At 37.7% G+C, this 27,549-nt stretch overlaps 1 protein-coding gene across 1 annotated transcript; it reads right to left on the bottom strand.

Annotated features, from left to right (window-relative positions):
* Positions 1-99: 99 nt before the first annotated feature.
* ATP6V1C1 (ATPase H+ transporting V1 subunit C1) lies at positions 100-26,353 on the bottom strand. Its single transcript, XM_063451181.1, has 12 exons — positions 26,181-26,353; positions 22,515-22,582; positions 11,849-11,934; positions 10,195-10,289; positions 8,756-8,847; positions 8,309-8,407; positions 7,338-7,406; positions 4,517-4,609; positions 4,341-4,434; positions 1,790-1,887; positions 1,397-1,523; positions 100-778 (listed from the first exon to the last, which is right to left on the bottom strand). Exons 1-12 carry the CDS (start codon positions 26,310-26,312, stop codon positions 683-685), a joined length of 1,149 nt encoding a protein of 382 aa, XP_063307251.1. The 5' UTR covers positions 26,313-26,353; the 3' UTR covers positions 100-682.
* Between the last annotated feature and the right edge of the window lie 1,196 nt (positions 26,354-27,549).

The raw sequence follows: 27,549 nt of genomic DNA on the forward strand, positions 1-27,549 counted from the left end.
AAACTTTCCCAGATGTATAGGTTTTGATCCTCTACTGTAAACACATTCAAAATCACTTCTAAAGTAACAAAAATTGAAGGAAATAACTTCACACGCAGGTTGTTTGCACAGGTACATTTAATTCTTCCTGTGTGTACCAACAGTGCTCTAGGATCTTTATGAAACATTCAGAAAGCACATAAGTTAAATATTACATGGACTTAACATCACAACTTCACATTTAAACACCATTTATGAACTAAATACAGTGAATGGAATGGCATAAAACAATTACACCATGACCCCTTGTAAACAAGATCTAAAAGGAGCAGTGGTAACAAGTCAACTCAATGCTGATCACCGTACAAATGAGGAATGAAGTGTTAAATATAACCCTATGTGCTGATTGGTCTGTCAGCAATAGCTCGGCAATGCCCGACCATATGCTCTTGCACCGCAGGACTTTAAATATATCTCTTTATACATAAATTCTGATTTGCTCAGTAGACATTTAAATATCTCATTGATTAAAAGCAACAATATATTTATAGAACGGTTTTTAAAATAAGGGAGAAAATAAGTAGCAAATGACAACTACAGGGGAAATCACCTTGGGAGAGGAAATGAGGAGCAAGCACAGGGTTCAGGGTGTTGCTGTACTTCATACTCATTTCTGATCCAACAATACAACTACAGCTTTATTTTACTTAAAATCAAGCATGTTGCAATCAATTTTGTAGTATACATATGGGTAGTACTCTTGCTGGCTGAGGTTTAATCCTGGAATATCCATTGGAGCCTGCATGGGAAATAAATATCACATTTTAAAAAACAGGTACAATCAGTAGCTATGCTTTTTAAGCCCGGTTAGGCAAATTCCAGCTGGCGTTCTCTTAAAACACCCCTAATGCAGTATCCAACTACATTACTAGAAGTGGCAGAATAGGAAATGCATTCAATCCAAAGAATGACTAGAAAGAATGTTGAGCACAAGTTACAGCCAACTGCATTCACTTTTAGTTGTCTCAGGCCCTTTGCCATCTAGTTATGTAGTGTAAACAGCATAGTTTTAACATCTATGCAGTATTGCTCTTTAAGAGAAAGAGCAACGCCCCCAAAAGCACAGCATGTTTACAACTATCTCACTTGTGCCTGAACGAGGCAACTGCGTGGAATTCTACACATGGAGAAGTGCTTCTACAGTGCTCTAAGTTTGTGCAGGCTTTCTAGCTGTTAGTAACGCTGAGGGAGCTATCCCCCTCTTGGGATCTGCTTGCAGACATATTATTTAAATTGAATGCCCACCCTCTTTTTTTTTTTTTTTTTTAACACCAATTTGAAGGCTTTCAACGTTCATGGATATGCTATGAAGGAATTATACTAACCGTATGTACATAGCAAAACATTAATTACTCACATCAATTATGGATGCAGCACTGCTGTCCAAGTGTTTGTACAGGTCATATAAAACCTCCCTCAGTTTTTTCATGGTCTTCTTATTGGGTTGAAGCAGCATTGCTTGGAAGTTGACCGGTAAGCCATACCTAACAGTAAAAATGTTGTTATACATAATTATTGTATATAGCTGAAAAGCTAGGCAGACGGGCTGGATATATTAAACAGAACAGTAAATGTTTTGATTAACATGTTTGACAATATTAACCTAAGCAAACTTAATCTAAATCTTTGTATGAATGATACAAGGGTATATACTAAAAAGGTATTATTGTATCCAGTTCCTGTAATTACTTTTATATTAAACAGTATATACACAAGTGTTTCATGAACTCATTGGGGAATCAGTACTTACCTTAAAACAGATTCCACAAACACCCGCAAAGCTTTAACATGGATCCAAGCAATGAAAGCTTCACTGAAATTGACTTTGAGCCATCGAACTAAGGGGCCCTGGGGACAACAAAAAGTTTTAATATTGACACATGTTGCAAACTTGAACTGAGAATTGGCTGTGATCAATTTGTATTTTGAGCTGGAAATTAAGCATAAAAGTAGCTCTGCAATATGCAATATCCTAATACATGTCCAAAAACTGACAATATTTGGATATTGTTTTCAATCTGTCAACAGGTTGGTTGCTCTTTTTTTTTTTTTTTTTTTTTTAAATAAAACAAAAGACTACAGCCTTACATGGACCGTAGAAAACTGTGGACTATTCTGCAAATAAAGTTTGTCTGAGTGCTGACTTTATTCTGTAATCAGTAAATAGAAAATATATAGAAGTTTAACAAACCGAAGACATGAAACACAAACAATAGAGCAACACTAAAAACATTCACTATAGACAAGTAGTATGTCACTCATGAAAGTGACAAACTCAAGGTTTTGAATTCGTTAAAATGATGGTTAAAGGGTTCTTATTACTAAAGCAATCACGGATTTATTTCGCAATGGATTAGTAATGATTCATCCTCCCTCCCAAGTGCACCTTAATGGAACACATAAGAAAAAAAATAAAAATAATTATTGCACTTAATCTTACTATACTAAAAAGCATGTCATGAACATCACCGGCCAACAAAAATATTGGGACAAGGTAACAGATGCCAGGAAGTTGTTGGTAGTTTGCTTTATTTGTGACATGCTTTCAATTTCATTTTAAAGATAAGTGCAATAAATTGCAGTGGTTTATAGTACAAAAACATCCTGCAATATTTCCTTTATATACTCCATTAAAGGAAAACTTACGAAGGAGGTGCAGGTGGACATTGGCGATATATGATGCAAAACCTCAGTCACCACCATTTTAGCTCATTTAAAGCTTTCTCACACAGTACTTCTATACTATATTGATCATCTTATCAGTGTTACAGTTATTGTGTTTTTTTTTGCTTTTTATTTGATAGGTTTCTTGTATTGTATCCCCTGTTGGAACAGCAATGGAAAGCATTTGCATTATGTATTTATTCAGGGTGTTACTTTTATACTTTTGTATGATCTGTGTAACAATTTTATCACTCACCTTTTTTATTATTTAAATTTAGATTTTTGTGTTTGTTTTTTTTTATTGTCCACAATCAACCACTGGCAGATCTTCAAGTGGTAATTCCAGCTAAACGGGCTATTTTTTTGTTTATTTTTTTAAAGTTGCGCAAAAAGGGAGATTGCAAGCGACAGAGCCACTGTAAATACTACATCCTAGTACTGTATTTGCCTTTAAAATGACATTCCGAGGACCAATACAACTTTAATGCATTTGATAGATTTTGGCCTCATTCGTATGCTGTATTTTTTCGATGCTCAAATCTTTATAGTTTTTGCATTTAAAAAAAGGTTTTACAGGTTGCTACACCATAAGCCTGCCCTTATTTGCCAAGCCCACAGAGCACATTAATGAGGCCAAAACACATCAAATACATTAAAAAGTTATATTGGTGGCCAGAGGGTCCTTTTAAGTTAAGCCGACTAACAGTGTATGTCCTAGTTCACTCATCTTTGCGTTGATCGGAAAACCACAATGTTTATCTATGTATGTTCGGTTATTTCTTTCTCAGTTTCCAAAAGCAGGGGATGTTTAAAGTAGTGTCTCATGGCATATTATATAAAGTTCCCTTAGTTACCATTTTAATATACATAAAAGTATGTAAATATTAAATAATAAAAGTAGTTACATGATAGCTCTAAGTGATAAACTAAGGGAATAGATAAGAAATTGAGAACCAATGATTCCAATTTGGTTTGGCATTCTGAAATATATTGGGACACAGTATGCATTGATGAAACATCAACTCCATAGTAATATGCAGTGTAAATATTAAAAGGCAACACAAAGTGCAATTGCAGGTTATTATAGAAGGAAAACCCTGAATACGGAGAGATGGAGTCTTGATTGTTCTCTGGATATGCAGAGTATCCCTGATTGTAGTTCCCAAGGGGGCATTTTAACAATCCAGGGCTCAATGCAGGTCTATCAAGAAACCCAAATTAGGACAAAGTCTCTTGTACGTCCATAACTTAAAGCACTAGAAAGCCCGTGAAGCAATGTTACACTGGTTAGAAATCCCACTAATTTACATGAAATGTCTGTGGCAAAATCAGATATGATTAATGCAGCATTGTAGTATACAGTTTCTTCAACAGATTCCCTTTAGAAAGACCATCTTGGTTGCCCTATTGCTAGTACATTGCCCACAACTGATTAATGTTGACTGTTTAGAAGTGGTATACAAGGTTTGTATTTGGTCTTGTACAGCCTAGTCTGCCACGGATACTTATGGACAACTTATGTTAATAACTGATATTTTTAGCAAATGGACAGAAATGCAGGTCTGTAGTAGAAATGTCTACTAGGGTGAGCTAGGCAGTGTGTAAACCTATAAAACATTGTGTTTACAGATTCTTACAAACTGTTTCTTCTTATCAGTGGAGAGTCTGTTCATTTCTTCCTTATCGGCTTTCATTTCCTCTTCATTGTACTGGAAATCGCGAACAATAAATCTACAATAAAGTACAAATCAATTTAACTGGGTGCAAACATCCAATAATAACGTCCTTTCTTGGATGCACACAGTGATCTTACTTATTTTCTCTGGCTTTATGTCGGAAGTCATCTACAGCTTTCCTGAACAAAGTAACATTGCAGAGATAACAGTCCTGGTCTTCGGATAGAACACTGTTAAAAAAAAAAAAAAAAAAGAGAAATAGCATGTTATCTCTAATAAGTAACATTATGCCTTACACATCGTATTGAAACGTTTTAAAAGGATAATAACGTTTTAGTTACAATACAATAAAAGGCGGGTATTGATTTAAATCCCTGGGTCTCTTTTTGCCGGTTGATATGCCGTTCTTTTATTGGCCACATTTATATTTTGACACTGCTATAGCCATGGATAAAAGAAAGTATTATGATTAACTTTAAATTGTTTGGAAATGGCCTTATAACCCTTCCCAGATTAATGGGCAGGAACAATTGCTGTCTTTCCTCCTTGGCACTGTGTTAACACACCTGAATGCTCTAGACCAGCAGACTGCTAAAACATCAGCTTGTAAAGAGATGGTCAAACTTGCTGATAATCAATTAATCGAGGGCATTTGATTAGCAGCACCTGTTTGCAGTATGGAAGCAGTTTTTTGTTAAATTAATCATGACACGGTGAAATAGGTTATGTGTTGTTTAAATGAAGTTGTATTTACCCAATTTTAAGACCTGCTAAGAAACATATTAGTATGTCCTGATGTGTAAAACCATAGAATTAAAAAAATGGTGTATTTTCTTTTTCCCGTGACTGTATATCTTGCACTTAACTGCTCCAAGAGCCAATTACTCTATTTTTCCTAGCTTTTACTTTTTTACTCTAACGGTAGGGTTATATTAGTAATGACAGGAGAGTAGGATTGATGACATTTACTGATCGCTGAACACGAAGGCATGTTGACGACAAACTAGTGGTGGAGCATTATAACTACCGTTCCATTTTTGGAATGGTTAAAGGGAGTTATATAATTTTGTTTCTGCAGCCCTAGCAACACATCCCTGTATGTGGTTTGCAGAGCTTTCCAAAACAAATTCTGTAAAGAGAGAACTAATGTTTTAAATCTTTTATTGCACATTCTGTTTAACCTCTCTGGCGGTCTGATTCTGTCATATTTTTTTTAATGTTAAAGCGGTACATTGTTTTGTATGGAAATTTGTTGTTTCTTATTGTAGGCTTGTAATTCTTAGGAATAACTCACTTAAATCTGTCCAAATAAGAGTTTAGTAGACATCATGGGTATGACAAAGTTTGAAACACAAAATCATAAAATATAATATAATATATTATATAACAAATTTAAAGAATAATGTAATCAAACCAAAAATACTGAAATTTGTCCAAACAAGGGTCCAATATTACTAGTCACTGAAATACCAGACACTGCATTTTAGTTTAGTAAACATCCTGGGTATGAAAAAATTTGAAACATGGGACTGCACAAAGTCCAACGTTACAATCCGGACAATGGAACCTGGTTTCCTTACTGATTTTCTTTCCACTGCCATCTCGCTTCGAGCAACAAACCACACACATCATTGCAGGTGCTGACTTATCGGTTGATGGGATGTAGTCCATGAAGTGATGACCAGTCAGGCGTTCCGGGTTGACAATGCCAACAGCACAACATCCAGCTTTATTCACAGCCATTGATGGTGTTTGGTGGTTCACAAAGATACGTTCAGCAACTTTCCAAATGAAGTCAGAATGAATCACAGGCTTGTCACTTTTTTTAAACAGAATGTAGGCATTCCACAAGCTTTGTTAAAGAAGATGCCTGAAGATCTTCTTGAAGTACTTCTTTTGCGGTTTCCTCATTGCTGGGTAGAATATCAGCTCTATTGACACCTCCCACGATGTTATTGTAGTCTAACACTACTTGGGGCTTCATGATTTCTTTCCCATCTTTCAGACGTACCATAACAGTGGATGTATTACGAACTGTACTCATTAGGCACACATCTTTTTTGTCATGCCATCACAGTGCCATTATTTTGCCAGGCAACCATTTCGCCAGTCTTCAGCTTTTTATTGCCAAACATTGGCGGCATGCTTTACGCTAACATGACCGTACCAAAGATGGAGTGGCAAGTAATTTATTGGTTGTCCAATACCACTCCGTGAAGTATTATTAGTCCCAGAATTTCCAAATGTCATCTTTGGTCACTGGTTCCCACTTTCTGCTTCTTGACAATGTCCGATGCAGAGTAGCTAATTGTTGCTCTTTGTACCGGTTTGTCTCCGTAACTATTTTTTCAATAACCTTATCGGTCAGAAATAATTGTAAGTAAGCCAGGGCGTTGTTGTGTTCAACGTCTACTTTCATACCAGATGCTCCACCAAATGGGAATCTTGGGGGCGCTGCCTGATGCGTACCACAGTCAATAGAGCACCAAGTTTGCACATCACTGAGCACAGTCGCAAAATCTTCGCTGTCGTCACTTTTAGTGTCTGATGACGAATTTTCCCATGAATCACTATTACTTAATTCTGCAAGTGATTCTAATTCACGATCGCGTTTTTCTAGCTGGTCTAAAACCACTTTTGACCTAAAGGGACGCTTTTTGGATGCGCCATGGACGTTCAAGATTCCAGGCAGAAAGACCGGTAAAATGAGCAGTGTGGCCTCAATGTTTTAAATGCAAACGTAAAACCAAAAATTATATTTAAATTATGTCAATTTTTGCCATGGTGCCATAAGATATTTCAGAAGAAAATACTTTATTTTCTCTGTCTCTTTCCCTCTTGAAATCCAAACCACCAAAAATAAACAAATCAAAAGCCTTTTCCTTGGTACTTCTGTCTCGTCAGTCATTTACCTTTTTTTTTTTTTTTTTTACCAGAACAATTTGAAATGCAACTCACTTGCTAGAACGTGGAACCACCATCTCGGAAAGTGTTTCATATTGTTTAACCCAGTCATTGTAGTTTAATCTGTTAAAACAAAATAGAGAACAACTTCAATTAGGTCTCTATGCACCAAGAATTAATGGTCATAACATTGTGCATCATAGCTACTTCAGCAAAATCTAATGCCTATAATGCAATGAGTCCATTGGCTCCTTCACCTTGTTTTCGGTCAATCTGTTTCCATCAGTGAAATCATATGTTGGAGGGGCGTGGGGAAGGTCAAGATAGGTGAGTTTTATTTACTGTGCTGAACATTTCACATGCGAGTATAATGGTCTTTTACTGGGGTGAATAAAAATATAACTGGTACAAACAAAAATTAGTGGCAGTTCCTCTTAAATGTCTACAAATTTACAGGGCACCTCCAGGGTCTCTGACACCACACACCGGTAGTATGTGTATTTATTTGCAGTCATGCCCAAATAATGCGTCCTGAATGACTATTTGGCGTGCGTTAAAGACCAAGAGCATGACGCGAATTTGGCAATCTGCCATCCTCGAGTCTTCTGGCGCTCTCCTATGAGATGGCCCAATAGTAATAAAGAGTCCACTACTTAAATCCAAGCTGTATGGTTTTTGTTTAACCCCAAAACATGTGTGTGATTATTCTGACTTTCGGATACTGACCTTTGCGTGTTATTCGCTTAGTCTGCTATCAGCAATCCTGATATTTGGCTTGTCTACCGTTTACTCTGTTTTCTCCTACCCTTGACCTTGGCTCTCTCTGACCATTCATACTTTAAAGTCAGCCACTCTAAGCACCAGTAACATAGATTATAGAACTCGCTGTTGTGAAATCAGATCTGGTTTTTGGGATTCCTTCTATTTTGTGACAAAATTAAAGCCATAAACTCAACTCTACACAAATTTAACATCAGAGTATTAACACGTAGTAAAGCTGAAAGAAAATATCCAAGTATACTTACTTTGGTACAACCACCAAAAGAGTGACCAGATATTCAGATTCCAGCACAAAGTCATCTTTTTTCACAATTTCAGCTAAGCTTCTAGTTACTAAACTTCCCCTACAATTGGTGAAAAGAAAAAAAGCATTAGAACATTTACAGAACGTAAACCGTATAGTTCTTTTCTAAATTTGTGCCCAATTTATTTTTAGAAGTAGGCGATACCAAAAAATGTATTTGCATTTTATGTACATTACATGAACACTAAAGTGTTAGCAATACACATCTATAAGGCCAAAAATAAAGACTTTTCTTTGTAACAGTATTGTATACATGTTTTGTGTGTTTTTTCTTATCACAGTGACTATTTATGGCATGCAATAATAAATATATATGATGACAATGGGAGATTGGAAGAGAAAGAGGGGAAATGAGACAAAACAGATTGCCTATAAAAGGAAACTTTACGCATTTTTTCTTTCGAGATTCTGAAGATTTCCTTTCAGGTTATTATAAGCAGAGGCTCTTGCTTTAAGGTCATTATCAATCTGGGTTACGCCCTGAAATGGAAAGCAAAATGAAGATGGTGAGAATTAGACATCTGTGGTAACAGGGAAGCCCTAGTTTTAGTCCAATCATAGTAGTACATCAGAACGCTTTAAAACATTGTAGTGATAATCCTGTTTGGTGTGTCCCTTTAATATGTGTGACTAACAAGGCAATTTTGGAGATAAAGTCAGAAATTCAACAAACCCGTTAAATCTATGGAAACTAAAATCAGTAATGGTATAAAACTAACCATATTAATACCTTTGATAGTTTTAAAAAGATTCAAATTTTTTTTTTTTTATTTTAAATGCTGCTTTAGATAAAGGGAAATTCTGTAATCTTACTGCAACATATGTTTATTTTGGTTAATACGCAAATAAAATTAACTAGTAAAATCAACTTTTGGAAAACCAAATTTTTTTTTAATTTTTTTTTTAACCCCTTAAGGACCAAACTTCGGGAATAAAAGGAAATCATGACATGTCACACACGTCATGTGTCCTTAAGGGGTTAAACAAATTGGGTTATGTTTTCCTCTGTGTCTGGTATGAAAGTTAAAAAAAAAAAGTTACTTTGATCATTTTATGAAAGCCTACATTTTTATTTTATTTTTTTTAAGTGTTTTATCTGTTCCCTTTGACTAGAAGACTTCTCTAAACAACAAATAAATACAAGTTTTGTAGGCTAGATGGCCCATAACTAACAGCAAGTGAATAAAAGGCGCTCCTAAAACAATGCATACATGTTAATTATGAGCAGTGCAAACACTTTAATGTTATCCCTTCACAGATCCAACTCTAAAATACACAATACCAAACAGTAATTCGAAGGAAAATTCATCAATATATAAAAAGGAGATGAAAAACAAAAAATGGGTACAATAAGAGTGCAGAGTGAAAAACAAACTGAAGAAAAAGAAATAAACCAAAGAAATTGAAATGTGTATACAAATTAATATACTTAAACTAAGAGGACTGGATGTTATGGCAACTTACAAACCATAGAGCCCAACCTTGGCTCTATATGTAGCACTCCATACATAAGGAAGAAATTATAGACTTTTTAAATATGTACCAGCCTGTGGAAAGAGAAGGGATGTGCATGTACCAATGTTATTTTTAGTTAATTCTATACACATTTTAATTTTTTTTTTGTTCTTTATTTTTAAGTCTGCACTATTATTCATGTTTTTACATTTTCCTGTACTGATGAATTACCTTCCGAATCAGAGGAACATTGCAATTTTGCATGTTCGGTATTTACTTATTTTGCACTCTGAGTGTACTTTCTTATTGACGTTTTGTATTGGAAAAAAGAGATGACGACAAACGTACAGATCACTTTAATATAGATCTTACTTTTGCAATTATTTCAGCAATGTTCTTTAAGGACTGTTTAATTGGATACTTTGCCATATCCCACTGGAACCTGGTAATGTATGTCACCAAATCAACTAAGAAAAGAAAGAAGAAAAAAATGGAAGGAAGATCAGGATGTGAGAGAAGAGCACTAACCTTTAACGCACATTGAAATAAATGTATATTCATAGGAAGGTCATTCACTTCATACACTTCATAATTTTAGTAAATATTCAACCGTCCCTAATTATTTACCTTCTACTGTTTCATACATATTTTCTGCCAGATTATCTCTATAGGGGCTATAAAACACAGGATCTTAATTTGTAATGGCATAAAATGATACATAGCAGGGGTAGGCAACCTTCAGCACTCCACATGTTGTGGACTACACCCCCATCATGACCTTACACCCATAGTGCTGGCAAAACATCATGGGAGGTGTAGTCCAAAACATCTGGAGTGCCAAAGGTTGCCTATGCCTGATATATAGTAAAAGACTCACCAGGACCTCACTCGTTACATCACTTCGCAGCTGCAGTACTGTTTGAATTTTCACATCGCCGAGGATTCAACCCGGCATAACATAGTAACCATTTAGTTACCGTTTTGGTTTGCATCCCAAAGACATATTGTAACATAGTATACTAATATTGTAGCAAACTACAGCAGATTTAGTGAGTTGATATTTATCTATCCTTACATTACAGAGCAAATTTCTAATTGTTAATATGTATATCATGCTTATTTAGCACCATTAGGTGTTGTCTCCACCTAGTGGCAACTTTTGAGATTGTCTCCACTTTTATCATACATTCTTTTTTTCATTTTTGTATATATATTAAAAAAAAGTTTAGTTTTATACTATATTTTTCCATTAACAAAGGCTTACAGCTAGTTCCTCTGGTCTTCTTACATAGTAAAAGACAACTTCCATTAATTACTTAGCTATTGCTTTTAAAGGGATACTCTAGTGCTCCCACGCACCCCCACTACCAGTGTAAGGGTGAAAACCAAAAAAAACAACTGCACTTGGCCAATTCCAGCGCTAATGTCCCTCGGCGCTGGGTCGGAGCTCAGCCCGATCCGATGTCACACGACGGGGACACTTATGCACATCGAACGCCGCAAGCACATTAGGTCTCCACCATAGGAAAGCATTGCTGCAATGTTTTCCTATGGGTGTTTGGGTGACGTTTGATGATGCAAAAGTCTGCCTAATCACCAGGAAGTGCCTCTGCTGGCCGACTGACAGCCACTAGAGGCAGTCTTTACCCTGCAAGGTAATTTGCAGTGTTTCAGAAATTGCAATAATTAACAATGCAGGGTCACTGCACTTCAATGAGCTGAAGTGGTCTGGGTGACTATAGTGTCCCTATAGATCATGAGATCACAGATCATGAACCCATCAAGTATGTACATATGCTCTTAGCAGATTATGGTATTTAGTATTGAGCTTTAAGAATGTATCTTAGTCATAATGCAAACTGAAAAAGTGAGCATGTATTCAGGTTTCATGGTTTTAACTGGAGTACATGGTATTCCATATAGGTGGGTGCTGCTGCCTTACTCAGGTAAGAAAACATTTATTTTTTTAAGGGCACAAATAGCATCAGAGTATCATATATATGGTATTCCTTTCAACTTTGCATACCTCCACTGGCCAAAAGGTTCTCCTGAACCTTATCTCTGCTATCCTCCAAAACATCAGCCATGTACTGAGCCACTTTCTTCACCGTTCTAGAAGGAAAAATAAAATAAAAATAGAGGTTATTAGAAATATGTTCTTTTAAATTTGTATACAAGTAAACAGTTATCCGGCAAGGGTGGGGTCAGGGAGGAGAGTGAGCAAACCGTGTTTAGTTTTTTTATAATCATGCCAAGTTAGTCTACTTCTAGCATGTGCAAGTGTTAAAGAGAAAATAAAAGAGGGTGTTGTGTGAGACATTTGTGTGTGTCTTCCAATCTGCTTTTGTAATCCAAATTTTTGATAGAGAAGTTAAATGCATAGCCTGTAAACATCAGTTTGGAGCAGAATATATCAGTTCAATTCTGTGTACGAGGCTCCCATTTTTACCAAATTATCCTTCTGCTCATGGCACTTACAAACAGCCATCATATTTTGCCCCTGTACAGCAATGATGCAAACTTTGGTTTCATTCACATTTTATGCAACAAACTATTTAACACTTGTAAAGATTTTGCAAGATGACTTCACACGTTACAGTAATGTTCTCTGGCAGATAATTGCAACAACAATTAGAGTAGATATTTTGATTACAAAAATACAAAGCACTTAATAAATGCCACAGTTACTTGCTAAACAGGGTCTTTTTTGTTTTTCTTTTTTCTTTAAGTGAGCTGGTAAAAAATGGGACACCTCTTGGATTGAACCACATGCTGCAACGTGTTATTTTTAAAAAAAAAAAAATTTAACACACCAGCAATTGTGAGTTAATTGATACCTCTGACCTAGTTGGCTTTTTATCCTTAAAACCAACTTTTTTAAATGTACTAACCCACCTTGAAAGGACATTCCAAACTAGTAATTTAATTAAGCAATGTATTAAAAATATAAATACTAAAAAGAATAGGAAAAAATACTAATATTTGAATTTCCAGTGTTTCATGCATTTAAAATGTGAGCCATAAATACGAAATGTATACAGTGACAAAAGTGAATAAGTGTGATAGCAAAGAATGCTATAAACCACTTGAGTGGGAACTGGCTTAGACCACTCTAACAAATACAAAAGTAAAATACATACAATGGTGGATCACACGTCTAGATGTATAAGCCTGGAGCCAAATACTATCATATGGCTCCAATGAGTTGCGCAGTGGGACTTTTCAACAGAATGTCTCGTCCGTCTTCTAAGTACTCCTGTAGTTCCCAGACAGCATAGGAATAAAGCTGACTAAATGGGATTTCTTCACGAAGAGCTTTTATTCAGGGTATACAATAAAAAATGAAAATATAAAAAAACATGGACTGTAATAGATCCAAAGTCCAATATAGCCAAATGGCTAATAATGTCTCTCAATGACCGAAACGCGTTTTGCCCCTATTGGGGGCTTCCTCAGTCGGTAGTGGTGTGTCTGAGCTTCTTAGCTTTCTTTTATGTTGTCTCTTTCGTCTACTTCCGGGTTTCGTTGTCGCATATTTGGAACGCAATGTGCGTTCTAATTCAGGCGCCATGCGTTTCATTTCCGGGTTACGTTACCTGCGTCGACTCTGGCGCATAGCTGACGTCACTGGAACGCATGGCGCATGACGCATGCGTTCCATTTTGGAATTACTCAGTTTTTTTTTTATCTGTAATCTTAATGAATGGACAACAACTAGATATAATCTCTAGGATAAAATAATAACAATGAACATCATTAAAGGAAAAAGAGAGAAGAAACTTCAATAGTGTTAATTATGTAAAAAAATATTAAAAACATTTAATATAAGCATCAATATGATAATATATTGCACTCTCCATTGTGTTTAAAATGAACAGATATATAAAAATGTATACGTGGATGAATGTATCTTTTGATCCCAACCTCCATTTTTAATATTCCGTACATGTTCTGAGATCCTAGTATGGATACATCTGATGGTCCGGCCTATATAGAGCAAGTTGCAGGGGCATTTTAGTACATATATAACACCTTTCGAGAAACATGTAAGTTGGTCCTGAATACTAAAATCCCTACCAATATATTCTTGAATATCAGTAAGGTGCCTTTTTTTACTTTTAGTAGACCTACACGCCAAGCAGGTGCCACAACCATAGTACCCGCTTTTCTGATTCAAAAAATGTTTAATAGTTGCTGGGCCTTCACTACTCTGAACTAGTGATTTCTTCAGGTTTGCTGCACCTCTATATATAATTTGAGGTTGTGCTGGTAAAATCTCTTAAAATTGGGTCATCTCTCAAGATATGCCAGTACTTATTAATGGCTTTCCTAATTTTTTTGTTTTTACCATTAAAATTACATATAAAGGGAATTTTCTGAGTATATGTTTGTTGTATATTTTTAGGTTTATAAGTTAATCATTCTTGTCTTGATGTATTTTTAACTTCTTCCATCGCTGTACTCAATCTATTTTCTTCGTATCCCTTTTCTAGAAACTGTTCTTTTATTCTCATTGCTTATTTTATGTAATCCTCATCATTGGTGCAATTTCGTCTGATTCTCAGAAATTGGCCTTTGGGTGCATTGTTTAACCATGGTTTATGATGGCAGCTATTTCTTTCAATGTATCCATTAGCATCTACCGCTTTAAAGAAATTTTTGGTTCTGACCTGATCATTTTGTATAAAAACATGAAGATCTAAAAAATTAATATCCGTCTCACTATGAGTGGTAGTAAGTATAATGCCCCACTCATTGTCATTTAAAAAAAATTCGAACATTTCTAAAAGTTCAACAGAACCATTCCAAATAAAAAAAATGTCATCGATGTAACGGCGATAGCACACCACACTCGACACCCAGGGATGCATGGAGAATACAAAGTGTTCCTCCCAATACGCCATAAACAGATTAGCGTAACTGGGTGCGGATTTGGGGCCCATCGCCGTTCCTCTGATCTGGAGATAAAAAGTGTTGTTGTACCAAACAAAATTGTTTATTAAAATAAGGTAAATACCTTCTAAAATAAACTATTTGTTCTTCTTTAAAATCTGCTTTAGTTAAAAAATATTTTACAGCTCTAATGCCTATATCGTGGGGAATAATACTATACAATGATGTGACATCACTAGTAACTAAACGATAGTTACTGCTCCATTGGATAGTATTCAAGACTTGCAAAATATGGATTGTATCTTTTAGATGTGATATATTTTTTACCACTAGGGGCTGCAATAAGGTGTCAATATATTCAGAGACCCTAGAAGATATAGAGTCAATCCCTGATATGATGGGGTGGCCTGGTGGATTAACTAAACTTTTATGTACTTTAGGCAAGTAATAAAAGACTGGAATCTTTGGATGTGTTATCCGTAAATATTTCCCTTCTTTTTCTGTTAATATCTCTTTCTCTAATCCCTTTTGAATGATTTATCGAATAGATCTTTCACTTTTTCTGTAGGATTGGAGTTGAGTTTCTGATATGTCGTATTATCCGAAAGGATTCGTTCAGATTCCTCCATATACTTAATTTTGGACAAAATTACGACCCCACCTCCCTTATCGTCCGGTTTAATGACCAAACTTTCGTTCTTTTGTAATTTTTTTAAAGTATTTTTTTCCCGTATTGACATATTCTGTTGGAATCTATTAAGTTTTTTTTCCTTCTTAATTTCTCCCATGACCATGGTCTCAAAAGTGTTCATTTCATCGGAGACCATGTGTCTGGGGAAAAAAAGGGATTTCTCTTTTAATTGTGTCTGCTTATATTGCAAATTTTGTTCCCTATCCAATGGTTCTTCCTTATCGTGAAATAATTCTCCCTTTATAAAACAGGTAACATTAGATTTCCCAAAAGAACACATACTGGTTCAGCAAAACAATATTGGAATAGAGATATGGAGTGGTGGAGACCACGAGGGGAACCTAAACAGAAAAATCCAAATGATTATCAATACACGCAGGATTTTGAAAGATCTCGACATTATCGGGCACCACCTCCCAGAGATTTGCTGAAGAGGGGGTAAAGGTCCTTAAAAAAGGTCTCAAATTTGCACCCACAGCGGAATTGGACAAATTTGAATTTTTTTGTTGACATGAATACATTTATGAGGATTTTATGTCTGAAAAAATTCATTCACGATAAGGAAGAACCATTGGGTAGGGAACAAAATTCGCAATATAAGCAGCCATTTTTTTAATATGTTGTTCCCCTGAATTGATTGAATGTGATATGTTTTTATGTGAATGTGATGTATGGTTTTAGAGTTATGAAAGTTGGGTAGAAAGTATGTTTAACTGTATGTATAATTGAGTTTCCTCTCAGGAAAAGGGGAGGGAATATGTGTGATGTAACGGATATGTGATTGGTTGTTTTATACCTCCCTGTGGGCGGTCCTGTATTTGAAAAGACTAATAAAAACCAGGCTGGGTGTGCCAGCACCTCAGACCACTGCTTGACCCTCAACACGGAGCCTTGTCTCGTTATTGGGGGGATTCACTGTATGCTGTTGGAGACTGATTGCCAGGAGTGTAAGCTGATGTATGCTTTTCCTGTTCGTCTGCTAGCAGCTATTCGTGAGGTTCCAGTTTGGAGTGCTATTTTGTATCCAGTTCGGGAGTTTGGTGTTCTGCAGTAGCTGTGCCTGTCTCTCAGAAAGGGGCATATCGCCTAAAAACGGATTTTAACCCCTTGTCTGCTGAAATGGTCCGTAACATATATCACATCTAAAAGATACAATCCATATTTTGCAAGTCTTGAATACTATCCAATGGAGCAGTAACTATCGTTTAGTTACTAGTGATGTCACGTCATTGTATAGTATTATTCCCCACGATATAGGCATTAGAGCTGTAAAATATTTTTTTAACTAAAGCAGATTTTAAAGAAGAACAAATAGTTTATTTTAGAAGGTATTTACCTTATTTTAATAAACAATTTTGTTTGGTACAACAACACTTTTTATCTCCAGATCAGAGGAACGGCGATGGGCACCAAATTCGCACCCAGTTACGCTAATCTGTTTATGGCGTATTGGGAGGAACACTTTGTATTCTCCATGCATCCCTGGGTGTCGAGTGTGGTGTGCTATCGCCGTTACATCGATGACATTTTTTTTATTTGGAATGGTTCTGTTGAACTTTTAGAAATGTTCGAATTTTTTTTAAATGACAATGAGTGGGGCATTATACTTACTACCACTCATAGTGAGACGGATATTAATTTTTTAGATCTTCATGTTTTTATACAAAATGATCAGGTCAGAACCAAAAATTTCTTTAAAGCGGTAGATGCTAATGGATACATTGAAAGAAATAGCTGCCATCATAAACCATGGTTAAACAATGCACCCAAAGGCCAATTTCTGAGAATCAGACGAAATTGCACCAATGATGAGGATTACATAAAATAAGCAATGAGAATAAAAGAACAGTTTCTAGAAAAGGGATACGAAGAAAATAGATTGAGTACAGCGATGGAAGAAGTTAAAAATACATCAAGACAAGAATTATTAACTTATAAACCTAAAAATATACAACAAACATATACTCAGAAAATTCCCTTTATATGTAATTTTAATGGTAAAAACAAAAAAATTAGGAAAGCCATTAATAAGTACTGGCATATCTTGAGAGATGACCCAATTTTAAGAGATTTTACCAGCACAACCTCAAATTATATATAGAGGTGCAGCAAACCTGAAGAAATCACTAGTTCAGAGTAGTGAAGGCCCAGCAACTATTAAACATTTTTTGAATCAGAAAAGCGGGTACTATGGTTGTGGCACCTGCTTGGCGTGTAGGTCTACTAAAAGTAAAAAAAGGCACCTTACTGATATTCAAGAATATATTGGTAGGGATTTTACTATTAAGGACCAACTTACATGTTTCTCGAAAGGTGTTACATATGTACTAAAATGCCCCTGCAACTTGCTCTATATAGGCCGGACCATCAGATGTATCCATACTAGGATCTCAGAACATGTACGGAATATTAAAAATGGACTGGAGACCCATAGTGTCTCTAACCATTTAAAAAAATATCACCATCAAAACCCAGAAAACATGTTCTTTTGTCCCATAAAACTCATAAAAAAAAGATTGGAGAGGGGGGGCGGGGCCTGACCGCCAAGCTAAGCGGACACTGCACGCATCAGCTCCGGACCACAACTCTAATTATTGCCCAAACCCACTGCTTGACAGCCCTTTCAGGCTAATAATTTATGACCGGAGGCTCCTGGGCATACCTAGAAGCAACTAGGGACCTGGAGCGGACTTGCGGCAGTCGACAAGCGACACTCGAGGCCGGCGCCGGGGCCTGGCGGGGGAGGCGGCCGATCCTCCGACCGGACCTGGCACACCAGAAGAGCGACTAGGGCCCTGTACCCCCCCATGTGGTCCGGTGGGGGTTATCCCGGACTCCATTAGGATAACACTAACCTCGGTGAAGCTGCAATCGAGCAACCAAGGTTACATAGCCAGCAGAGACACGAGACAGCCAGAGCTCTTCCAAGATGGCCGCCAAGCTAGTGTCACACTCTAACTCCCTGAAGGCCCTTGACCGGCTTTGCTCAAGCCTATGCAAGATGCTATGTGGCGGCGGAATGCCATACCGACAAGCAATCTGCCTGGTGGCCTCATGGATTCGTCCTGCAACCCGCCGGCGCTATTATGGGCTCCCGCTGCAGGCCTTCAAAGCGGCCATTCAGCCACGCAAGCGACGACCGCAATGGCGGAAAAGGGATCTAAGCGACCCGGGTGCACGCACCCGCTCCAACACACACAGGAACGAGACCGCTGGGCAACCCCAAAGCCCAAGCAACATACCCAAGTACAGACCCTCAGGCCAGCATGCAACCACTCTGCACTCCAGGGCTAAAGCGGAGCATCACGCTAAGCCCGCACCAAGGGACTCCACGCAGACCATTGAAACTACTCACCTACAATGGCCAACTCTGGAGGGGCACCTACCATGTCGCACGAATGCACATAGCACCCCAGAGATTCGCGATCAGCACCAACAGCCCAGCAGGGCAGGCATCGGCTGACCACGGATGATCCCACAAGGTGAGGCACAGACACCTCTCCCGGGCCCCGGAGTGGATTCCTGAACAACCGCACTGACTCTCTGGGCACTGGTTTATCCTGCCTCACAGACTCCCCTCTCTATAAAACCGCATATGCTGTTGGCGAACTATGAGTTGCCCCGGCTACTGAGCTACCATAGAATATTGTATGTACCTGAAGCGAACTATGATCCTGCAGGCTCCAATACCGTGATACTGCATACTGTCTCACTGTAATCGATGTTACTAAACGTGTTATCCTGAACACTGAAGCTATAGCATGTCTCTATTACTAATGACACATTACTACACTGATAAGATGACTTATAGCATGTTTATTGCAACGATCTAACCTAACTATACTCACAAGCTATGTTTAAATTCAATTGTTTAAGCCTGATAAAAACACAAAAATTGTGCTTGTTATTCATGTGCCCCACATGTTTTACGTGGGATAAGCCAGAGGACTGCTTTTGGGGCACCTCTAGCCAGCTTGTATTACATATATGCACGTCAAAAATAAAGATTTTAAAAAAAAAAAATTAAAAAAAAAAAAGATTGGAGAGGGGGAAATTACAATAAAAAAAAGGAACAGAGGAAATGAAGTTCATTTATAAGTTTAATACATTGGTACCGCACGGCCTCAATTTAGATTTTGAGATATGCCACTTTTTTAAAATTCTTTTATCATTTGGTAACGAGTGTATGCCCTTTTGCACTTTTTCATTATATCGTTATACACGTTTTCCTATATCTCCTTCACCATCAATTAATGGAGGAGGTTGGGATCAAAAGATACATTCATCCACCTATACATTTTTATATATCTGTTCATTTTTTACAAATTTTTTTTTTTTAATTCTTTATTTCTTTCATGCCACACATTACTCGTACAAGAAAGTATAAGCCACAGGTCACAGAGGAGAGATAAAAAGGGATAAACATAGTATCGTTGACAATATTTAGCTTGACTGACAATGGCAAAGACTGAGAGATGAGTAAGTTTGTGACATGCGTGGAAGTGTGGGATGAGGGGTTTTAATATAAAGGAAGGTGAACTTCTAAGAGATCATATAGTGTTACCCCTTATAGTGGGCTAGTGACAATTATGAAGTCTTGGCGTGTGTCCACCACTTACGGGGGCAACGCCTCCCATGTGTAGTAGTATAAAGAGAAGTGGACCGTGAGCCCGGTAGGGTCTAACTGGAAGGGGTGGGGGAGTAGGTCGCCTATGGCGATGAACAAAGCATTAGGGAACTGTCTGGTCAGGTCTCCAAGCTATCTGTATGCAGGTATGTGACTGTATTGTACAACGGAGTTTGGCACATCTGTGATTTACCAGGTCATAAAAGATGAAAGAACGGAAATAAATAAAAAAAAAAAAAAAAATTAAACACATTTGAGAAATAAGGAAGCAAAGAGCCGAACAATCAAAGGAAAACATCAGTAGATAATAGGTACAGTTCGGTGGTGTTACTATGTAAGTCCCGGTATGATGGGAGGCTGTCGTGGCTAGGGTGTCTTCCTGCCAATCGGTCACGGCCTTGGGAGTCAAGTTAAGTCTCTGGATGCCGATGGGACTTGAGCCAAACGGGGTGTGAATTCCAGGATCTTAGCCGGGTCTATGCGAGCTAGTCCTGAACTAGTAGTTGCGCTCGGGTTGAGGAGTCCCAGCTTGCTCAGTTGGTCTTAGAGTTCCTGAGGACTGCCCACACTATATGTTTCCCCCTGTGCCTGGAACCGAAGGGTTCTTGGAAGACCCCAACGATAAGGGATGTCGTTCGCTCGCATGAGCTGCAGATGTGGGCGCAGAGAGTGGCGCCAGGCCAGTGTGTTCCTGGTGAGGTCCGGAAATATCTGCAGTGGGGCTCCTTCAAACGATATCGGAGTCTTCCCTCTTACTGCTGTAAGGAGTAGGGCCTTGTCCTGCATTGATTGGAATCTGACAATGAGATCCGGTGTTGCGGATGGCGGTGCGCCCGCAGGTTTTCGGATGCGGAACACACCGTCGAGGTTTATTGCCTTTGCCTGTTTGTGTGGCATATATGCTGCTAGAAATCGCCGCAGGAAATGAGGTAAGTCCAATATCCCCAGTGCCTCAGGTACACCCCTAAACCTGAGGTTATACCGTCTCCGCATATCCGCTACGGCATCAAGCCTGCTTGTGGTGTTGAGGTGGAGCTGCTCTAGTTCTGCGACCCTCTTCTCCACTGTGGATAGCCTAGAGTCGTGGGTGCTGTGTGCCACCTCCAGCTGGGCAATTTTCGTTGTTGCGCCTTCCACGGTTGTTTTAAAGTGAGTCATATCTCCTGCTATATTGGTGCAGAGCTCCGCTAGCATTGCTTTTAGCTGAGCGGCGGTGACCGGCTCCCTGTATTCTAGCTTACGTGGCCTGGAAGCCGTGTGTAATCTGAGGGCAGCACCCTCCTCCGGCTCAGCGAAAAAATCGTCTGAAGAGTATGAAGATCCCTCCTCGAGGGACGCCATCTTGTCCCATGCGGCCTTCTGTGTACTGCGGAGCATCTCACCGATGTCCCGGCTAGGTATGTCTTTGTCCGCCCTGGGTTTCTTATTTTTCCGACCCATATCGGTTAAGGTGCGTTGGGGAAGGTTTGTAGCCTTTTTGTGTGCCAGACAGCCCCTCTAAAACAGCCTTTTAGGGCAACTTATTGCAGAGCTCGGGAAAAGTGTGGCCGCTCTGGTTCGCAGCTAGGCTCCGCCCCCCATATATCTGTTCATTTTAAACACAATGGAGAGTGAAATAGATCATATTGATGCTTATATTAAATGTTTTTTACATAATTAACACTATTGAAGTTTCTTCTCTCTTTTTCCTTTAATGAGGTTTATTGTTATTATTTTATCCTAGAGATTATATCTAGAGTTGTTGTCCATTCATTAAGATTACAGATAGAAAAAAAAAACGGAGTAATTCCAAAATGGAACGCATGCGTTATGCGTTCCAGTGACGTCAGCTATGCGCCTGAGTAGACGCAGGTAACGTAACCCGGAAATGAAACGCATGGCGCCTGAATTGGAACGCACATTGTGTTCCAAATATGCGACAACGAAACCCGGAAGTAGACGAAAGAGACAACAGAAAAGGAAGCTAAGAAGCTCGGACACACCACTACCGACTGAGGAAGCCCCCAATAGGGGCGAAACGCGTTTCAGTCATTGAGAGACATTATTAGCCATTTGGCTATATTGGACTTTGGATCTATTACAGTCCATGTTTTTTTTATATTTTCATTTTTTATTGTATACCCTGAATAAAAGCTCTTCGTGAAGAAATCCCATTTAGTCAGCTTTATTCCTATGTTGTCTGGGAACTACAGGAGTGCATAGAAGACGGACGGGGACATTCTATTGAAAAGTCCCACTGCGCAACTCATTGGAGCCATATGATCGTATTTGGCTCCAGGCTTACACATCTAGACGTGTGATCCACCATTGTATGTATTTTAAAATGTGAGCCAATTTGTATAAAAATATAAATACACTATGTATGCCTAACCAGACATTTCAGGATGAGGAACACTGGAGTTAATAAAGAATGTGTGTATGGGGTGTTGGGGCGAGAACTACTGTTCATGTACAAATTCAATGTTTAGACAGTATTCTTACCCTTCTACAAATGAATCTAGTTTTGCAAGTTCATCAGACAGCCCAACTAGCACATCCAGAGTGCCAACCTGAAGATTTCAAAGGAGAGAGAAGTCATTAATGCACAAATATGCCCCGATAAAACCAACATACATAATATAACCATGAAAGCAGCGATTAGTATAAAACGGAAAAGAAAATGTGGCTCCTTCAAAAATAGTTACATTTCTAGTAGCAAATGACAGACAAGCATCTTTTAATTATTATCACTATAAAACAAGTAGAGTATGTATATTTTACAACCCGTTTAAAAAAAAACAAAAAACTAGGATGCTCCCTAGTAGTGAGAGATGAGCAGAAACACACCGGGCACCATAACTTCAAAATGTTGAAGCACTTTCTTCTCAAATGGTTTAACCCCAAAAGGTTGCCTCCAGCGCTGTGTCTCCCTTTCCCCAGCTGCATCCGGCTTCTTCAATGAACTTTAAGGTAGCGCAGAGTGCCGCTAAATGGTTGGAGCAGTCAGCTGACACTCTAAATCAATCAGTAGCTCTCAGTTCATGACCACTCTAGCCATTCAGCAGCACCAATGCCGGGCAGCACTCCATGCTTCCTGAAAAATCAATTAAAGAAGCCAGATGCGGCTAAGGAAAGTGAGGTCTGGCGTTGGAGGCAAACTTTGGGGTTAAACCATTTCAGTTCAGTTTGTTTTTTGTAATTTTACAGTAATAAATTTCCCTTATACCACTATATGAGAGAGAGACAGAGAGAGAGTAATTCTCATTATAACCTTCAAATGAGGATATTAGATACTATACCATGCTAAATTATGTATCAATTAAGATATAAACATATTATAAAGGATAGGTATGTGTGGTTATTATATATATATTATATTAATTTTTGTTATAATTTTTATATTTTAAGAACTTGGTGAAATTCAAAAGATATATTTGTAATTATAATTCCGTTTATATAGTGCACCTGTCACTTTAAAATTGAATGTTTTTTGTGATCTAGTAAACATCACAAAGAAAGAAAAAATATAATATAATAAAAATAAAAATAAGTATTTCTCATAAATTATTTTTATATACTTTATCTAACATTACATCATGAATAATTAAGGTGTCCATTTTGGATAAAGAAAACCATGACATGGGAATAACATTATATTTCTTTAGTAGATACATATCACGATTTACTTATTTATTTTCTAAGCGTTTGTCTTGCTATTCTCCTAGCCAACACCAGAAGAGACAACGCCATTGGACACTCCGGAACGCACAGCCATATTGGCTTCCAGATTATTTGGCAATTAATGAGTGGAACGCACGTAAGCATGTGGTGGAACGCACTTCCACTTCAGGTTTTCAACAGGTGAATTAATTTTGGCCAGGAGAAAAAAAAAAAACACACACAGAAGATTTACAGGTGATTTGGATACAGAATTCCGCCGGAAACCGGAACATGAAATTCAAGTTCCACTACCGCGGTGCGCCCTGTGCTGCCGGCCAACGCTACAAGACAGGTAAGTAATTATGGGACAAGGGGAGGGGGACAGTATGGGAGAGAAGAATGCTAATGCATTTTCATTTGTAATAAAAACTTATTTAATATTTTATTAACTTTGAAAATGTGTAGTAAATGGTTGATGGGGTTATGGTATATTAAAGGAATAGTCTAAATCTAATGGTATATTAAGGAGATACCAAATATTTAATGCATTGTAAAGTAGTGAAAGGGCTCAAAATCAAAACAAATATCAGTAATTGTTAAAAAAAAAAAAAAAACAATGGATTACTGCTTTTTGGTGTGACCACTGACTAAAATTGAAATTATCTTACACCGTCAATACAATATGACATTTGCATAGTTGTAATATCAATATCTGGGCACATCTGGAGGCTTCTTATGAAGGCAGATTTATCTATGGGGAGGGGGGGGGTGAAGTCTATGGGGACGGGGGGGGATGAAGTCTATGGGGACGGGGGGGGATGAAGTCTATGGGGACGGGGGGGATGAAGTCTATGGGGACGGGGGGGGATGAAGTCTATGGGGAGGGGGTGGGTGAAGACTATGGGGAGGGGGTGGGTGAAGACTATGGGGAGGGGGGGAGTGAAGACTATGGGAGAGAGGAGAAGACTATGGGACAGGGGAGAAAAAAAATATTCTGTACAAACTGTCCCATAGTAAGAAACACTATGGGACAGTTTGTTCAGAATATTTTTTTTCTGGGTTTCTTCCTCTAAAAACTAGGTGCGTCTTATGGTGAGGTGCGTCTTATGGAGCGAAAAATACGGTATATATATATATATATATATATATATATATAGTATTTTTGCTATTAGAGCAACATTTCAGACCCAGTATTAAATATTGCAAGATAAAGGACACTATATACTGTTTAAAGCTTTTAGTTTCCCAAATAAATTATTATTATTATTATTATTATTTTTTTAAGTGTAAATTTACATAATTTTCTCTTTTTTTTTTTTTTTTTTTTTAAGTTTGTCTGCAAAGCAATCCATACATAAAATTGCAGTTATGATATGTTTACATGCTAGCTATATATCCCCAAGCTTCAAATAAATATTATTCTGGCATTAGTTAATCAAAAAGTGTTTGGTAGTGAAGGGGTTAATGAAGATCAACTCCATACCTCACTACATTCCCAGTTTAGGACCCCTTCACTTCTATATCTAGCTTTTTTGTTCTATGCTCCCAATTCATGTGAGAGTGATTCAGCAGTGCTTTGTAAGTGATCAGCCAATGTGAGCAAGCCCTGCAGGTGATTCTAAGTAGGTAGTTTTGGACCATGGCAAACTGCATCAATGACAAGCCCTTACTCTGACCTTGCCCTCCCCCTTCCTGATTTTATACTTCTCAACCTTGGCAGTTATAGAAATGTACATGCTACACCTTCACCTGCAGTTGATATTAACATCTATAAGCAGCTGCAGAGAATGTCAGTTTCCCCCATTCAGGACATTAACTGGCAAATATGACCTGAAATTAGGCTGAATTGAGGGGTGAAGGGGAGTATTTGCAAGAAACAGCAGAGTGTTGGACATAATACAATTATTGTGCTGGGACAGCACCAGAGAGCGTCATAAACAGTGGCTTTTATATTCTCACAACACCCCATGTAATGGGTATATTAGTAGGACATACTACCCAACAATCCTTCCTTATTTATTACATGAAAACATAGTCACTCTGGAATGAATGAGAGAATGTTAGCAACCAAGACAATCTAGATACCTCCTACTAGAGCATACAGGCTTCTTCCCCGATTTGAAATAGAATGTATCTTTCAATTTACATATTACTCTGGCTAGGTGCACTCTTTTAATTAACCTTTATTTATATAAAATAAAATAAAAAATATATACACACACACATATACATATATATATTATATATACACACACACACACACACACACACACACCATATCCAAGTTCCTATTTATTTTTCCAAATGAATAAGAAGGCTGACTAGCCCACATGACGTATGTGCATAAAACGGTTACTTATTTCCAATATGAATCACAGATGTAAAGTTAGGCCAATTTAAAAAAAATAAAAAAATAAATAAAAAAATATGAATTACAACATTCATGGCTCCAGACAACATTGGGTAGGATTTTTGTTTTGCTTTATATTTAAAAGTTTGAATTTATACCTTTAAGTCCGGAATGTTGAATTTTGAGTTGGTAGACAGATTGTTACTCTTCGTGGTTGCCGCCAGCAACTTTTCCCATGTTTGTTGGCACGTCTTCTCCCCGGGAGCAGAAATCAACCAGAATTCAGTCATGATTAAAAATTTTCAGTGCTCGTCAGAAAGCAAAATCCCTGGAGGAGAAAAAAAATAAATAAATAAAAAGTTTTATAGAAGAAGAAACAAGAGTTGGTACTTGCAAGCAAGGGTTTAGTCCACAGTTCAATGATGATTCAGCGGACTGTCACACACAATTGAGAAATAGTGGTCATATCTGTCCAAAGCTGGAACATCCCTTTACTGCATTTGGAATACATCTGGTTCATTATAGGTCAGAAACAGTTTTCTATGAAGTGTGCAAATAGAATGAACGTCATTAGTTTCCCTGAAATAGATAACAATTTGCTTCAGGATATAACGTGTGGGTTTTGTTTCAAGATAGAAGATAAAAAAGAAAAAAAAATACTTAAATATGAGTGGCCACTCACATGTCTGCACTTAAGCAAGCAAATTCAATAAGCACTGCATTTCTTAGCATGGTTTATCTATAGTGTATAGATTATTTACTATATCAGACCTTCTATCACTAATTAATTAGCATTATTAACAAAATATAGTCCCAGTATTTTGTTATTAAAAGGATAACCCTTTACCCTTTTTTTCCTTATTAATTTAAAATGCCTGATCACGCAATACTAACAGACCCCTCACTCCCGTACAACCTGCAAAAATCATATTAAATCTGAAATCAAACAGCAGGCAATGCAACTGGCTTTGACCTGTACCCCTCCGTCCAACATTATCCCTGCTTTCCTGCTGTTCAAAGGTTTTTCATAGAGAAGCCTTTAATTGGACCATTTTGCAGTCTCAGAGTACATGTGCAGGCTCCAAACCAGCAAAAGAGGGATTTAATAAAAAAAAAAAATTAAAACATGCACTTTGTTTAATGGAATCAGGTAGGAGAGAGTGCAAAAATAGAGGGAAGAGCAAGATTCCCCTTGTAGGTGCACTACACGCAAGGAAAACCATTATATCTGTCGTCACAGGCATACATTTTGCACAGATTCGACATTTGGCAGTCCGGAACAGCTAGCAGGGTAAAGACTGTTGTAGTGGTAGTAACTATGTTGTTGTACACTTTGGGCACCTGAGTAAAGGGACACTAGTTTCAAAAGAAAGTGCCGGAATTTATATTTCTACTTTAATGAATAAATACTGGTTTGGGCAGAAACAGAATTCTTAAACCCTTGTGTGGTTTGTAGGTACTGTTCTTATTTTGGATCTGTGGTCTCAATCATTGCAAGATTGAATGTATAGGGCTTCTGCAGGCTTG

Source organism: Pelobates fuscus, chromosome 4 (genome assembly GCF_036172605.1).
Source record: "Pelobates fuscus isolate aPelFus1 chromosome 4, aPelFus1.pri, whole genome shotgun sequence".
Lineage (NCBI taxonomy): Eukaryota > Metazoa > Chordata > Amphibia > Anura > Pelobatidae > Pelobates > Pelobates fuscus.

What these genes read in the sequence shown, in the direction of transcription:
- ATP6V1C1 (XM_063451181.1), bottom strand. Translation starts at nt 26,312, where the DNA reads ATGACTGAATTCTGGTTGATTTCTGCTCCCGGGGAGAAGACGTGCCAA. An exon ending in CTAGATTCATTTGTAGAAGG is followed by an intron (nt 11,935 to 22,514) that starts GTAAGAATACTG and finishes TTTTCCTTCTAG; the next exon opens with AACGGTGAAGAAAGTGGCTC. An exon ending in TTTGTGGAATCTGTTTTAAG is followed by an intron (nt 1,524 to 1,789) that starts GTAAGTACTGAT and finishes TTTTACTGTTAG; the next exon opens with GTATGGCTTACCGGTCAACT.